Source organism: Sander lucioperca, chromosome 17 (genome assembly GCF_008315115.2).
Source record: "Sander lucioperca isolate FBNREF2018 chromosome 17, SLUC_FBN_1.2, whole genome shotgun sequence".
NCBI classification, from domain to species: domain Eukaryota; kingdom Metazoa; phylum Chordata; class Actinopteri; order Perciformes; family Percidae; genus Sander; species Sander lucioperca.
Genome location: NC_050189.1, coordinates 21,453,200 through 21,464,827, shown reverse-complemented (window position 1 = coordinate 21,464,827; position 11,628 = coordinate 21,453,200). Strand labels below are relative to the sequence as shown.

General features: G+C 43.5%; 1 protein-coding gene across 1 annotated transcript in view; it reads left to right on the top strand.

Annotated features, from left to right (window-relative positions):
* The first annotated feature begins 11,199 nt into the window (after positions 1 to 11,199).
* The window catches only part of LOC116061905 (rano class II histocompatibility antigen, A beta chain-like), a 3,494-nt gene continuing 3,065 nt past the window's right edge, over positions 11,200 to 11,628 (top strand). Inside the window, exons 1-2 of the mRNA XM_031316278.2 lie at positions 11,200 to 11,204; positions 11,323 to 11,541. Of these exons, the coding sequence (XP_031172138.2) occupies positions 11,200 to 11,204; positions 11,323 to 11,541 (224 nt within the window). The remainder of the gene's footprint in view (positions 11,205 to 11,322; positions 11,542 to 11,628) is intronic.

Below are 11,628 nucleotides of genomic sequence, written 5' to 3'. Positions count from 1 at the left end.
TGATCACCTTTTTGTGCAGCAGCCACCACAGCCTCCCTACACTGTTCAGAGAGCTGTACTGTTTTCCTTCAGCGTAAATCTTCCGTTTAAGAAGGGCCCACAAGTTCTCAATGGGGTTTAGATCAGGTGAGGAAGGGGGCCATGTCATTATTCTGTCATCTTTGAGGCCTTTACTGGCTAGCCACGCAGTGGAGTACTTGGATGCATGTGATGGAGCATTGTCCTGCATAAAGATCATGGTCTTCTTGAAAGATGCAGACTTGTTCCTGTACCACTGCTTGAAGAATGTATCTTCTAAGAACTGGCAGTAGGTTTGGGAGTTCATTTTGACTCCATTTCCAACCCGAAAAGGTCCAACTAGCTCATCTTTAATAATGCCAGCCCATACATCCCCCCGCCTCCACCTTGCTGTCGTCTGAGTCACAGTGGAGCTCTGTGCCCATTACTGATCCAGCCACGGGCCCATCCATCTGGTCCGTCAAGAGCCACTCTCATCTCATCAGTCCATAAAACCTTTGAAAACTCTGTCTTCAGATATTTCCTCGCCCAGTCTTGACGTTTCAACTTATGTTTCTTGTTCAGTGGTGGTCGTGTTTCAGCCTTCCTTACCTGGGCCATGTCTCTGAGCACTGAACACCTTGTACTTCTGGGCACTCCAGGTAGGTTGCAGTTCTGGAATATGACAGCACTGGAGGATAATGGCTTCCTGGTAGCTTCACGTTTGATTCTCCTCAGATCGTGGGCAGTTAATTTGTGGGTTTTTTTCTCAACACGTTTCTTGCGACTCTCGAGTATTTGCTACAAAACGTTTGATAGTTCTGTGATCACGCCCCAATATCTTAGCAATTTCCAGAGTGCTGCATCCCTCTGAAAGACTCTTTACAATTTTTGACTTTTCGGAGTCAGTTAAATCTCTTTTTCTGCCCATTTTGCCTGAGGAGAAGAAGCTGCCTAATAATTAGTCACACCTTGATATAGGGTGTTGATGTCCTTAGGCCACACCCTCCCTCATTACACAAACACACGTCACCTGAAATGCTTAAATCCAATAAGCATTCAACTTTATATAGCTTGGAGTTGGGAAAAATGCATAAAAATTATGATATGGTCCAAATACTCATTTGCCTAATAATTCTGCACACAGTGTAGATGTAGATGTGAAATTCTCTGATGGAGAACTTCAAGGATGTTCATTTTAAAGTCCAAGTGTGTTGATGTTCCTTTTGTGTTCTCTCCCAACCAAAGTCTAACAAGAGGCCCCTGACCACAGCTGAAGCCCAGCAGAATGCCACCAGTGGTGAAGAGCTGGGTCTTCAGTGAGGAAGAGGAGGAGATACGCAAATAAACTGTTATAACATGAAATTAAAACTGTTGAAACTGTTGATTGTAAGGCATTGTTTTCTGTAGTGTACAAAAGATTTAATACGATTTTGTTGTTTTAAAAAATGTGACTGTTTTCAAAGTTTCTATGTCACAACATTTGGGTTTCTTTCAACCAAATTGCCCAAAAATAACAGGGATGTTCCCTACAACGCTGTTCACCAGTAAGATTACAGATCAGTTCACTACTTTTAGTGAATTATGGGCGTTTTTCTCTTCCAATTTGATAGGACTTGAAGAAAATAAAGTGGTCTCTAAAGGAGACGCCAGCCACCCTCCTGAGGAAACCCATTTCGGCCGCTTGTACCCTGGATCTGGTTCTTTGGGTCATGACCCAGCCTTCATGACCATAGGTGAGGGTAGGAACCAAAACTGACCGGTAGATGGAGAGCTTTGCCTTCTGGCTCAGCTCTCTTTTCGTCACAACGGTGCGATACATTGAGTGTAATACCGCACCCGCTGCGCCGATTCTCCGACCAATCTCCCGCTCCATTGTTCCCTCACTCGCGAACAAGACCCCAAGGTACTTGAACTCCTTCACTTGGGGTAAGGACTCATTCCCTACCTGGAGAAGGCACTCCATCGGTTTCCTGTTGAGAACCATGGCCTCAGATTTAGAGGTGCTGATCCTCATCCCAGCCGCTTCACACTCGGCTGTGAACCGATCCAGTGAGTGTTGAAGGTCACAGGCCGACGATGCCAATCTCTAGGTAGTGTAAGTCAATGGAGGCCAAAATGGCGTTGATAAACACGCCAAAATGGCATACGAATTGGTGTGTAATACATACGCCACCTCATGAGATCAGTCTGCTAGAACAGGATCCTGAAACTAAACTTTGACCAAACTCTTCCTCCAATCTTAACTATTAGTGAAAATAATTCAGAATTTCAGCTTTTCTAACACAAAATTTAGATGTAACGTCATATAAATCAGGTTTATTGACCACGAATTTGAAAGAATAAGTGTAAAACTTGTGGTAATAAGTTGGTGTGTACAGTATACTGATGGTAGTGGAAAGAAGCAAAGGAAATATTGAAAAGTGTTCAATTCCAGTAGTTTGGACCCAGGAGGACAACAGGAGGGTTGAAGACCGTTGAGATCTGCAGTAATGTTGCTTGTTGAATACCTAGTTATTAGATTATCAGCTGATTTCATGGTTTTTGTTTTGTATAGTTCTTTGTGTGATTTTATAGCTTTAATAATTGTTTGAACTGTGTGGACCCCCCAGGAAGACTAGTAACCACTCTGTGGACGCTAGAATAAAGTCAGACTATTTTCTGAGAATAAAAAAGTAAAAAAACTGTAGTCAAAAAATCTTAGAAAAAGGTGGAAATGTTTTGAGAAAAGAATTCAGAGCACTTTAGAAAAAGGTTAGACTGCTAACCCGGAAACAGGGAGCAGGATGAGCGTGACTAGAGTCTCTCAAAATCTGATGAAGATCTTCTAAACTGACCTTTGTTGATCTGAAATGAAGACAGATTCAGCAACTGCACGGCCTATTTCTCTCTTCAAATGTTTTCACAAACACGTTACGGTGAACTATTTTAGTCCAATATGAGATCGGATTCTGAACGAGCCACCATTGAAAAATCCGGAAGCAGCAGCCAGACCCACGTGACGCGTTTGTCCAATCAGCTGCCGGTTTTCATTTTTGGGTGACAATACAGATTAGCACCACCTGCTGTTATAGAGACATATTACGTCTGGTATCTTCAGTGTGTTCTCTGGCATGATTTGAACAATTCGGGGAGACTGATCAGTCCAAAAGCCTTTTCTGCCGATGGTCGCCCCGTCTGGTCTACGTGTAGAGGCCATTAGATTGGTAGGCTTCTAGTTCTATTCAGACCCAGCTGGTGGAAGATGATGCAGTCAGAACTCACTTTTCTTGCAACTCTTTGGACTCATTTTCTCACAGAACATTTCCCTCATGCTGACCTGGGGGTCACATTTGACCCGTTTCAAAGTTGTTTTTTTTTTCCCATATCAGAAATATGGGAGGTACAAAAATAAGCGTTAATGTCGAACGAGGCGACAAAAACGTTGAAATATTGGAAAAAATGAACAAACATTTTACATAAACCGCAGAACAAAAGAGAAATTGAGTAACGTTATGTTTCCCAACAGCAGCAACACATAGAGGGAAACGCACAGATTACAGTTACTGCCCAACAGTGTCTGACATTATGGGATGGATCCCTACAGAGATAGACCTTTTAGTTAAAGAGTAAGATCCTTTTAGTTTAAAATCAAACAGCCCCAAAATCACCATCACCAAACTACACCAGACTCCATGTAAATAATCAGGACTTTTATCATCATAAAACACACTTCATTCAAAGTGGACAGAAACTAAATCAAACTATCAAAAGCCGTCTTGGTTCATCTTTCCACTGTTCCAACAATCACCACTCTGGTTTGGTTGAAATAAACCCTTAATTCACCCATTTACATGTGGAGATATGCTGGCTCTATACACGCTAAAAGTCCTGATTATTTACATGGAGTCTGGTGGAAATATGCTGGCTCTACACACGCTAAAAGTCCTGATTATTTACATGGAGTCTGGCTCTTTACACGCTAAAAGTAGTGATTATTTACATGGAGTCTGGTGGAAATATGCTGGCTCTATACACGCTAAAAGTAGTGATTATTTACATGGAGTCTGGTGGAGATATGCTGGCTCTATACACGCTACAAGTAGTGATTATTTACATGGAGTCTGGTGGAAATATGCTGGCTCTACACACGCTAAAAGTCCTGATTATTTACATGGAGTCTGGCTCTATACACGCTAAAAGTAGTGATTATTTACATGGAGTCTGGTGGAAATATGCTGGCTCTATACACGCTAAAAGTAGTGATTATTTACATGGAGTCTGGTGGAGATATGCTGGCTCTATACACGCTACAAGTAGTGATTATTTACATGGAGTCTGGTGGAAATATGCTGGCTCTACACACGCTAAAAGTCCTGATTATTTACATGGAGTCTGGCTCTATACACGCTAAAAGTAGTGATTATTTACATGGAGTCTGGTGGAAATATGCTGGCTCTATACACACTAAAAGTAGTGATTATTTACATGGAGTCTGGTGGAGATATGCTGGCTCTATACACGCTAAAAGTAGTGATTATTTACATGGAGTCTGGTGGAAATATGCTGGCTCTATACACGCTAAAAGTAGTGATTATTTACATGGAGTCTGGTGGAGATATGCTGGCTCTATACACGCTACAAGTAGTGATTATTTACATGGAGTCTGGTGGAAATATGCTGGCTCTACACACGCTAAAAGTCCTGATTATTTACATGGAGTCTGGCTCTATACACGCTAAAAGTAGTGATTATTTACATGGAGTCTGGTGGAAATATGCTGGCTCTATACACACTAAAAGTAGTGATTATTTACATGGAGTCTGGTGGAGATATGCTGGCTCTATACACGCTAAAAGTAGTGATTATTTACATGGAGTCTGGTCGGTTGTGTTCATGTAGTTCCTGCAGTCTGCCAGCAGAGGGAGCTAATGCTCACACATCACACAGCAACACTGACTGTTTCCATGAGAAAGACTCCAAAAGAATATCCAGTATGGGATTATTATAGATAGTTAATAACATAATTATAAGGAAATGTCATGTTAAAAGATGATTAAACGGCGTATTTGACCAATTATTGATAATATATGTATATATATATAATTTACTAAAGATGTGGAAGAAATGAACAAAATCCCAAAATATAAAATAAATTTAAAAAATCTGCAAATCTATTTCTATTTAATGCGTTATTATTTTAATAATTATTTGTAAATTTCTTATTGACCAATGAGACAGGACAGGGTATCATCTCCATAGCAACGCCTCTCAGTGACCCATCCGTGACATCACCGTGACCTTCCCATGTGATCTCACAGTGACACGCCCCTTTGACCCGCCCCTGTGACATCACTGTTACCCGCCCCCTGTGACATCACTGTGACCTTCCCATGTGACCTCACAGTGACCCGCCCCCTGTGACCTCACAGTGACCCGCCCCCTGTGACCTCACAGTGACCCGCCCCCTGTGACATCACCGTGACCTTCCATCGTAGCGAGGCGTTACCTCGTTGCAGACCTGCCAACCTTGAAGACATTTTATGAGTACAACCGCCCCCCCCGCGCGCGCGCGCACCCGACAGCCCGCCGCCAGTGTACGCTCCACCGTTGCCCACCCACCAATGAGAAACCTAACACCATAATACATAATAGACACATGGCGTTTGCAATCTGAAAATGTAGGTGGAGAGGGGATAGATTATGATAGGCTGCTATGAGTAGGTCACATTCCTGCATATTGTTACAAATATTATGAATTACGTCACACACACACACACACCTAGATATATGTAATTTATATTCAAATACATTGTTTGGCTCATCACTACCTCCTAGATTACAATAAATTATTATTACTGTGTAGAAGAATGGAGTGGATGAATGGCCGTAGGTGTACTGAAACTAAATGTTTTCTTATATCCTGTTCAATTTTGTGCCCATATATTTGTTAGTCTAGCCAATAGGAGACGGAGTGAGCTAATAAATAGGCCTAAGTACTTCTGTGTTAAAGATGAGAGTCAGACCAGGTTAACACAGGTTAGCCTTCTTCTGATTACTAAAGTAGTCTAAGTAATGATTTACTCATGAAGCAACTTTAAATAGGCCTAAAGCAACTATGAAAAAAGCACAAGATTGAAGCCTGGCAGACACGATTATAGGCTAATAAATAACATGAGTCAGATATTTTCAGATAGGCTTTTCAAAGATTGACATTGCATTATGTCAGTTGCCATCACATTGGCCTAGCAAATAGCCCTACTGTATGCTATGCATCATTAACTGAGCTGGTAACAGCTGGACTCCCTGTTATGATGTCAAGGTCATTATTTATGTTCATAAATTCAAGTAGGCTAAAAATATCCTAACTGTTACCTTTATGTTAATCAGCATCTGGCCTGTCTAAAACCTTCTAGTTTTCTAGTCATTCCACCACTTTTCTAACTGCCCCCAACTAATGGGAAGGATGGCGGGTGTGACAGGCTAGCCTACTGACACTATGAACGTTTTGTTTCTTATCATCCTTTTATTTTTAATATTATTATGTTTCGGGGGGGTGGGCGGGGAGTATTTGCAAGAGTGTATCGCTGCAGCCTGGAGACCTCCTGTCTCATTCCTGGGCATGTCCAACGCTAAACTCAGATGTTCAGAATACGACAATAAATTCAGATGTTCAGAATAGCCTACAAAATTGTGAATTATTTTCTAAATGAAGTCACGGTTAAGTTAGCGGGCATGAGAGGCATGAGACGGGAGGTCTCCAGGCTGCAGCCATACCCGACTCGTATTAACCATACCCGAGTATTTGCGTGTGGGACTGTGTTCGTTACCTGTTGTCCCTTGGTGACTGATATCGATGTCTGTCTTGCACATGGTGCAGAACGCGTGATGAGGTAGCCTGGACGTGTGGATTTAAGGCCATCTCTCCCGATAGCTGTCAAGTTTCCGTAGTTGGTTTCCGAACCTTTTTTGAGGCGGTTCAGTCATGGCGTACAAGCCTACAGTTATCCAGTCAGCCTAGCTTGCTTGAGGAACTGAATTTAATTAAACGTGCAAAGCATTTGGCTAGGAAGGGCAGGTGGGCAGAGGGTTAAAATGCAGCGCTCCGATTGGCCGAAAGCTTTTCACTCCACTTACACGCTGTGGCTGAGCGGCAGAATCAACGTCATATAGGTTGCATAGAAACTTAAACCGGCGAAATGAAAGATGCAACAAAATCATACATCCATGAACAAAATGTGTACCTAGAGAGCAGGGAATCGTACAAGCGTACTTAAGGGTCAAAATGCGTGCAGAGTACGAAAAATGCGTACATGTTGGCAGGTCTGTTGTTGGTGTCGATGCCTCGGGACATGGACCAGGTGGACACGATGTAGTCCATGACGCGCTCGCTGAGGCCTTTGGGCACCTGGTAGAGCTTGAGGAAGTCTCACACACTGTTGAGCATCTCGTGGTAGCGGTTGGTGTTGGCGTTCATCTGCTGGAAGACGGTGGTCACGTTACCGAAGATGGTGGCGTACAGCAGCGCTGTTAACAAACAAGCAGACAACACGCAGGACGCAAAATATAAACAATATACTTTCATATTTTATGAATCATACAGATGTTTTTCAGAGATTTAAGATCAACAAAGATTCCACAACATTAAAAAAGATTCACAAACTTTCACAAAGATTAACCGTCCTGATGTCCAGTTTCTACATCAGATATTTGGGTTCTTTTCAACCAAATTTTCACAAAGAAAGTAACATAGCTGGGTCGCTACAACGCTCTTCGCAAATAAAATAAATGATCAGTTCACTACTTTCATTTAATTTGGGTGTTTTATTCAACTGTATAGCATTTGAAAAATAATAAAACGTTAAAAAATGACAAAAATGTCAAAAGGCGCAATAAAATAATGTACAAAAACGTTGAAAAAAATGACAAACGTTGAGAATAGTGTCGAAAAAGAAGCCATCTTAACTAGCTTAGAAATCTAGATGCCCCCTAGAGGCAGCAAATGTAATCTGCAGCCAGGGTCGTCTAGCAACTCTCCGTTGGCTTGTGAGCTGAAAAATTAACTCTGGTCAGGCCAATCACATCGTGTAGAGAGTTGGTGGGCGGGGCTTAACATATTGAGGGTTCGGCGTGAATCCCTGCTACTTGAAAACAAAGAAGATGGCTGCTGCTGCTGGTGAACAGCGGTCTGTGGAGTCGGCTTTGGCCGCGACTCTGGAAGACTTGGAGTTCAGCTTTTCTTTGAGAAAAGAACAAAGAACAGAACTGAAGTCATTCTTAAAAAATGAAAGATGTGTTCGAAGGTTAAAGTTGAATCTATCAACTAGCGTTGCTGTGGTTGGTTGGAGTGCTATCCTATTGGTGCAGAGGGAATCTGAAAGACAACCGTTTATCCCGCCCCTCGGATTGAGCCCAGCCAATGGGGAGTTCCCTGACCCAACATCTGGATGTGGGTCTGGCTTGCCAGACTACATCTTAACACTACCTGAGTTTAAAGGGGCAGTAGGTAAGTCTTCTAAAACTACCTTTCTGTCATATCTGCTGAAAGTGACTTCTGTTCCAGTAGAACTACATGAAGCAGGTCATTTAAGATAAATCTGGCTCCACCTACAGGCTGGAGTGGGATTTACAAAAATCCACCGCTCCCTGTTCAGATGCACCAATCAGAGCCAGGGGTGTCTAACTGCGTGTCAGTCACTGCTCATGCACAAGCATTCATTCTCCCTTGGGGGGGAGGGGCTTAGGAGACCGTTTTGGGCTTTAGCAGAAAGGGGGGAGGGACTGAGAAGTTGTTGATGTTCACATTCTTTGGCTAAGTCCTGGATCTTCACAATCCTACCTACAGCACCTTTAATGGACAAATGGGGCAGTGAATGTCTTGTACTGTATGTGTTGTGTGTCTGTGGTTTGAAGTCTAATCTTCTGTCTCTCTTTATATATTTTATAGCGACTTTTAGAGGCTCTTCTTAAACAACAAAAACACCCGAACAATTCCTCAACTCGTGCAGCGTTAAAAGGCTTTTAAGGGTTAAATATCTAAAAGATCTTTAGTTTAGTTCAGGGGTGTCAAATCATTTCCCCTGAGGGCCACACTGGAAAAAGAGAATCACCCCAAGGGCCAGACACGTAGAGTCTTTTGTTACTGCATGTCACTTTTTTAAAAGAACATTTTGGTAGCTTTTTTCCTCATTTTTTGTGGCTTTTCTCAGTCACTTTTTTGTAAATATTTTGCATTTTCCGACATTTTTGTTGACATGAAGCTGAATGATACATTTGTTTTTTTCACCGGATCAATACCGACCCTGTGCAGCACTACCAGCCGCAGCAAAAACCTGCCGCCGTCCGCTGACAGCAGCTCAGACAGGAAGTGTCACGCTGTAACCTTCATAGAGGAGAGCAGGGGGGTCAAACTCCACTTCACTGAGGGACACACTGGGAAATGAGAATCACATCAAGAGACAGACATAGAGGGACCTACCTCGCACCCGGTGCAGCGCAAAGCCCAACCCAAGTGTCTTTGTTAGTTTAAGACCGACCCAGTTGTCAGTTCTCTGCCCAGCGCCCGCATCGTTTAAACAGCAAATGCACCTGCACCCATCTGTGGCCCATGGGCGTGCTGGTCTTACAGGGAGGTGTGTTCAGGTACATTCTGGGCGTGCTGGTCTTACAGGGAGGTGTGTTCAGGTACATTCTGGGCGTGCTGGTCTTACAGGGAGGTGTGTTCAGGTACATTCTGGGCGTGCTGGTCTTACAGGGAGGTGTGTTCAGGTGCATTCTGGGCGTGCTGGTCTTACAGGGAGGTGTGTTCAGGTGCATTCTGGGTGTGCTGGTCTTACAAGGAGGTGTGTTCAGGTGCATTCTGGGTGTGCTGGTCTTACAAGGAGGTGTGTTCAGGTGCATTCTGAGCGTGCTGGTCTTACAGAGAGGTGTGTTCAGGTACATTCTGGGCGTGCTGGTCTTACAGAGAGGTGTTCAGGTACATTCTGGGCGTGCTGGTCTTACAGAGAGGTGTGTTCAGGTGCATTCTGAGCGTGCTGGTCTTACAGAGAGGTGTGTTCAGGTACATTCTGGGCGTGCTGGTCTTACAGAGAGGTGTGTTCAGGTACATTCTGGGCGTGCTGGTCTTACAGAGAGGTGTGTTCAGGTGCATTCTGAGCGTGCTGGTCTTACAGAGAGGTGTGTTCAGGTACATTCTGAGCGTGCTGGTCTTACAGAGAGGTGTGTTCAGGTACATTCTGGGCGTGCTGGTCTTACAGGGAGGTGTGTTCAGGTGCATTCTGGGCGTGCTGGTCTTACAGGGAGGTGTGTTCAGGTGCATTCTGGGTGTGCTGGTCTTACAAGGAGGTGTGTTCAGGTGCATTCTGGGTGTGCTGGTCTTACAAGGAGGTGTGTTCAGGTGCATTCTGAGCGTGCTGGTCTTACAGAGAGGTGTGTTCAGGTACATTCTGGGCGTGCTGGTCTTACAGGGAGGTGTGTTCAGGTGCATTCTCTGTGTGCTGGTCTGTTTATATATAGTATGTTGATATTTAAAGGATGACTTCTGTATATGTCAATCTGGACTCTATCTCCCCATGGTTCTGTGTCCAATGACTGATGGGAACAACAATCTCTGGACCTGGTCCAGTATTACACAAGAAACAAGCTGCTATGGAACCCTACAGGACAAATGTTCAACAGTCTTCTGCCTGGATTTAAAAAAAACTGCAGATATGTGGAGCATAGAAACTGAACGCTGCTTCTCCCTGTTTAGTTGTGACTAAGGGGACAGAAAGCAGACCTGTCCCAGACCACCTGAGAGGTCTGGAGGGTCAGGGGCGAAGCTAGACTCTCAGTACAGTTTCATTATGGGTCACTACCAAGTCATTTTAAAAATAAAACCGTTTAAAAAAACGGTAAAATATCTGATGAATGCATGCTATAATGTGACACTTGTTGAGCCAAGTAAGCCTACATGTCAAATAAAACAAAAACAAGACACACGTTTTGACAAGTATGACAAAAACAGTTTGTCAGTCAAGTAAAAATGTGTCAGCACCATGGACAGCGACAGCTGATGGACAGTCAAAATGTTTCAGCACCATGGACAGTGGCAGCTGATGGACAGTCAAAATGTTTCAGCACCATGGACAGTGGCAGCTGATGGACAGTCAAAATGTTTCAGCACCATGGACAGTGGCAGCTGATGGACAGTCATTCAGATGAAATGAAATGCTGTGGTTCAGCATGAGGTGAGTCTGATACACAACTGCAACAGCAGAAAATAATACTGTAGTTGGCATTACTGATACTATTATTACATTAGTCCTACTAACATGTATTTGTGAAGTATGCTTAATGATAATATAGTGATTATCATCATAATGTTGTACTGAGCTCTACGGCGCACTCTGGTGGTAAACATTCAGCCATGTTGGTCTGCAGCGTCTACGACTTCTACCCCAAACAGATCAGAGTGAAGTGGACCAGAGACGGACAGGAAGTCACCTCTGATGTCACTTCCACTGATGAGCTGGCAGACGGTGATTGGTACTACCAGATCCACTCTCACCTGGAGTACACGCCCAGGTGAGTCACCTCCAGGTCCAGTTAGGTCTAGTTTGTTCCAGGTCTAAGAGACTTTGTTCTAACACAGAGTTGACACAGGGAGGATTC